The 4869-nt window shown below is 42.3% G+C and overlaps 1 protein-coding gene across 1 annotated transcript in view; it reads left to right on the top strand.

The window, feature by feature from the left end:
- Positions 1-2497, top strand: part of LRCH1 (leucine rich repeats and calponin homology domain containing 1) — a 252465-nt gene extending 249968 nt beyond the window's left edge. Inside the window, exon 19 of the mRNA XM_049853153.1 lies at positions 11-2497. Within this exon, the coding sequence (XP_049709110.1) occupies positions 11-121 (111 nt within the window). The 3' untranslated portion in view covers positions 122-2497. The remainder of the gene's footprint in view (positions 1-10) is intronic.
- The last annotated feature ends 2372 nt before the right edge of the window (positions 2498-4869 follow it).

Raw genomic sequence — 4869 nt, 5'->3', positions numbered from 1 at the left:
TTTCTTTTAGGAGAAACTGTGTCTCCCCCATCACATCCTTGAAGAGAAAGGCCTGGTAAAAGTGGGTATTACCGTGCAAGCGTTACTAGATGTAACCGTAGCAAAGGCTTTGTTCACATGAAGCCCACACCTCTTTTTCCATCGGAGATAACGAACTCTGCTCTCAGAACCTGTTCCACCCACCTTCCCACTCACTGCCTGTCAGTTGCTCAACTCTAGTTGAATTGAAAAGGCCTTCTGTCCCAGGGAGGACCTTAGGGAGGACTTGGTTCATTTCAGGACTGGCCTCCCATGTTAAGACTTGACAGGTATTTATCTTGAAACCAGTGAGGTAGCTGGTCGAGAAGAACTGAGCACATCAATGCCTTTTTCAAGTGTCTCCATCCCTTCCACATTCACCGACCGCCATGACCAAAGCACCAGGCCCAACTGATTTGCAGCAAGATGCATGTGTTTCACAAAAACCAAACTCGTTATATAGATAGTGGGGGGCGGGGACGCCATCAGGTTTTTCACCACCAAATTTTTCAGGATTGTTTCTTGAGACCATTGCCTTTTAAAAAACTATTTTTGACATGCAAAATATTTATATAAATATTATTTATTAGTGAGTTGTTATTCATCCGTTGGATGCAAATTGTAAATGAGGAAAACTATTTTATTACTGCTTTTTTGTGGTTAAACACTTTATTTTAATATTATAAATATTCAGTTATTTTCTATTCCTCGTAGGTCTCAGTAATCATGTTTTCTGGTGTATATGACTCACAAAAACATTCTAAGCAAAAACAAAGAAAAAAAACGGTGCTTCTGTGACAAGAACTGTTTCCTGGGGAGGCATTAGTTACTTTTTGGTTTGAGGAACAATTGTTCTTATTTATATGTCTGCATTCCATCCAGTTTCCTACATTCCAGCAGCCCTGCTGTCCCCCTCAAATAATGAACGGACTGAAATCAAGAGAGCACCCCAGAGTTACTTGTAAATAGCCATGATGGAAAAAAAAAAAAGACATATTAAACTTGAAGATAAAATATGAAGTTATTTTTCTGGATTCATACTTATTTTGCTATGCACAAAACATTCACGTTTTAACACAAAAAGTGTTAGCATCATGTGTCTTGAAGTATAATTTTGCACTGTAACTTGGGTGATTAAAGGAAGTCTAGCACCAAAGGTAGATTGGGAGGAAACGGGATAGCAAAGTGGAGATGAGAAAAAGTTTGTTGTTTTAACCAAAAAAATTTTTTAAGGGAAGCTTTGAATAAGCACAGAGGACCTGGGTCAGGAAACCAGGTTATAACTGCCTGTTTTAAAAGAGGAAACAATTCTGCGAGGTAGAAATACTCACCTTATGGTAGTTCAGTTGGTTTTCAAAGTAGTCTGTAAAATACTGCAAGATTCATGGTCTCTGGTATGAGGTGTGAACTCGGAAGTGCATTGTCAGTGAGCCTGGTGGGACAGCTACCTGCACCACAATGGGGGGCTGAGGAGAAGGTGAAGTAAGTTTGTGAGGCAGAGTGGCCAAGGGGTGGAGGCCGGGGAGGGGGGAAGTAGCTAAAGCAGAACATGACCAGAGAAGAAGCAGCAATAGAAACTGTCAGTCTGAGAGATTCACGTAGGCTTCACCTAACACGATAGCCTATTTTAAGCAATTATATGCAGGTACACTCACGCTGCAGTTACAGATACTCCGGTAATTAGTCTTTCAAAGTGTCGTGAATGCTGACTGCATTTTCGCCTCTGGGAAAGCCATAACAAGTTTTTCAGCAGGAGCAGCTGCCGCAATTTCTAAGACAAATAAAAAGGAGAACACAAAAGACACGAGCAAGAGGGGACAGCCTGCATGGAACCCAGGCTAAGGTCAACTGGCGCAAAGGCCTCCCTCCCTCCCAGGGAAGGGAGAGCTTGCCGAAAATTGTCATTTGGATTGGCAGCTAGCAATTATGTCCTCTCAAATGTACTGTGCACTTTAACCTAACGTAAAGTATATTTTAATATTTTCCTGTACTGCACAAAGACCTGTCTTGTCAAATAGCATAATGATGTAAAGTAGAAAGAGATTTTGAACAAAGAGCATATACAATTTAAGCGGCATTCAAAGGTTATATAAATAGGAATTTAGGTTGCTGCACCTTGACGGGCATTCAGAATGCAGGGTCTGGAAATATTTTTTTACACTGTATATATGGCAACGTGAAGCTCTGTAATCATTGTTTAGAGAGTTTTTTTTTTTCGAAATTAAAATATTTCTTTTGATATTTTTCAGTACTTTCTTGAGGTTGGCTGTATAATACAAATGGCTTCAGTATTTTGTAATGCGGCTTTTTTTCTTTTAAATGCAGCACTTGTATGGCTAGGACGTCCTCATCCTTGTACACTGTTTATATGTGCAATAAATGTGCATGACCAGCTGACAGTACTCTGAGTGAACAGACTGTACATAGTGAAAATATCCTTCCTTTTATTATTTAACAGCCATTAAAACTTTGAATTTGTACAAACCATCTTTTGACTGACTTTATCCATCGGATGTAAAAGTTGACTCTTGTGGTACAAAAAAAAAAAGTCACTGCTGAAACATAGCAGTCATCTTATGTGATTATATATAAGAAAAACATATATTTATACATATATATAGATGTATCAGGAGAATTATATATACACATAAAACAAAAACCACATCTGTTGCCGTCTGATCAATTCCAACTCATAGCGACCCTGTACGATAGAGTAGAACTGTCCCGTAGGGTTTTCAAGGAGCGCCTGGTGGATTCGAATTGCTGATCAAAAGGTTAGCAGGTGTAGCTCCTAATAACTACAGCACCAGGGTTTCCATATATACACTAACTCTATGTACGAGGAGCCGTGTTCACGTAGTGGTTAGAGCACTCAGCTGCTAACTGAAAGGTTGGTGGACGAAGGATGTGGCAGTCTGCTTCCTTAAAGATTTACAACTTTGGAAACCCTATGGGGCAGTTCTGCTCTGTCCTACAGGGTAGCTATGAGTCGGAATCCAGTGGACGGCAATGAGATGTTGGGGTTTTTTTTTTTATATATATATACACTAATATGCTGTGTTTTTGCTGTTAGTTGCCATTGAGTCACTTCTGACTCATGGCAACCCAATACGTGCAGGGTAGAACTGCTCCATATGGTTTTCAAGACTGACCTTTCAGAAGCAGATCCTCTGAGGCACCTCTGGGTGGGTTCGAACCACCAGCCTTACGGTTAGTGGTCGAGCACTTAACTGTTTGCCCCATCCAGGGACTGTCCTAATATGCTATACATAGATGCATATATACTAATTCTATATACAATATACCCATATACATATACGTGTGTATACTGGTGCAAACGGTGAAGGGTTTGGCTGCTAACTGAAAGACTGAGGTTCCAGTCCACGCAGAAGTGCCTCAAAAGAAAGGCCTGGGCATCTACTTCCAAAAAATCAGCGAGCATTTCACGGACATTTCCCATTATAAGTTGGCTGGAGCAAGTGGGGAACGTATACTGGGCAAGGGGAGGGATGGAAGCAGGGCTGTGAGCACTGTGGAGATCCTTGAGTAAGGTCATCTCAAGCAGCCGTATTGCACTGGCCACAGCGGGGCCAACCAAGATACCAGGTGCTGTCCAACAGTTTCACCTGGGAACTCTCCAGTTCTTCCTGGGTGAATTTGAGAGATCGGGACAAAAAGGGCCCCAGGGGAGCTGACTGTCTAATCTTCCAGCTCCCCTAGGAGGTCTGCTGGTAGGGATCCCTTCCAGTAGAGTCGGGATGGTAGGAACTCAGGGAGTTATCTGGGTACTCCTTGAGTGTGGGGGTGTGTTACACAAAGGGTATTTGGAAAGCAAGGTTTCACTCTGCACCACTCTCTACTCTCCACACTCATCCCGCCCCCACTAACGGGGCACACTGCCTTAGCTTCCTAGTGCTGCTGTAACAGAAATACCACAAGTGGGCACCTTTAGAGAACAGAAATTTGTTTTCTCACAAACAGGGCCTTGGCCATGTGGATTCCTTCTGTGAGCTCTTTCCTAGTGCTGGTATCTGCTGGCAATCCTTGGTGTCCTGTTGCTTGTAGTTGATCCTCACATGTCTGTCTTCCCCTGTGGGTGTGTCTCTGTGTCTATTCTGGTCTTATAACTTACAGGATCCACCCTACCCTGGTATGACTTCAACTGACCGATTCCCTTACATTAGATTGCACGATGGAAGGTAATTACATAACATTACATTAAATGTGAGTTAATTGCATTAAATTATGGAAGGCAATCTACTCTACCCAAAGCCAACTGATTTAATCACATGTAACTGTGGCAGCAACTGGACAAGTGTTCAACCAAACCACTGGGAACCATAGTCTAGCCAAGTTGACCCATACCATTAACCACCAGAGCCGCCTTCATTGCCAGTATTTGGTGAGTGGCTAGTGTAGGTCAGGTGTTATATCTGAACCACAAGCTCTATTAGGATAAGGCTGCTTGTCTGATTTGTTCTCCATTCATTCCCCATGCTTGTCATGTGGTAAATACTAAAGAGTTGTTAGTTAAAGGAATTAACAAAGTTTACATACACATCTGAGAAAATCCTACCACCACCCTATAAGGTAGGGATCTGTCATGGACACCTAGGGGGTTGCTCACCTATTACCACATGCTGCCAGGAGCTACTCTGCCTCACATACCTTGAAGTCTTTGTGGCTTTTACACGATGCTGCCCATCTGGCCATTGGTTATTGGTTTAGGAGCAGCTGCCCCACTCAAAAGTGACCAGTAATCCTCATCCCCCAGGATTTTATTTTCCTCGGGACTGAAGACATATGCCATAAAACCTAGAAAAAAACTGGAGGATAAACCTGACATGCAGA

This window comes from Elephas maximus, chromosome 14 (genome assembly GCF_024166365.1).
Source record: "Elephas maximus indicus isolate mEleMax1 chromosome 14, mEleMax1 primary haplotype, whole genome shotgun sequence".
NCBI classification, from domain to species: domain Eukaryota; kingdom Metazoa; phylum Chordata; class Mammalia; order Proboscidea; family Elephantidae; genus Elephas; species Elephas maximus.
Note: the sequence above shows the minus strand (reverse complement) of the source record. Positions and strands in the feature narration are given on the sequence as shown.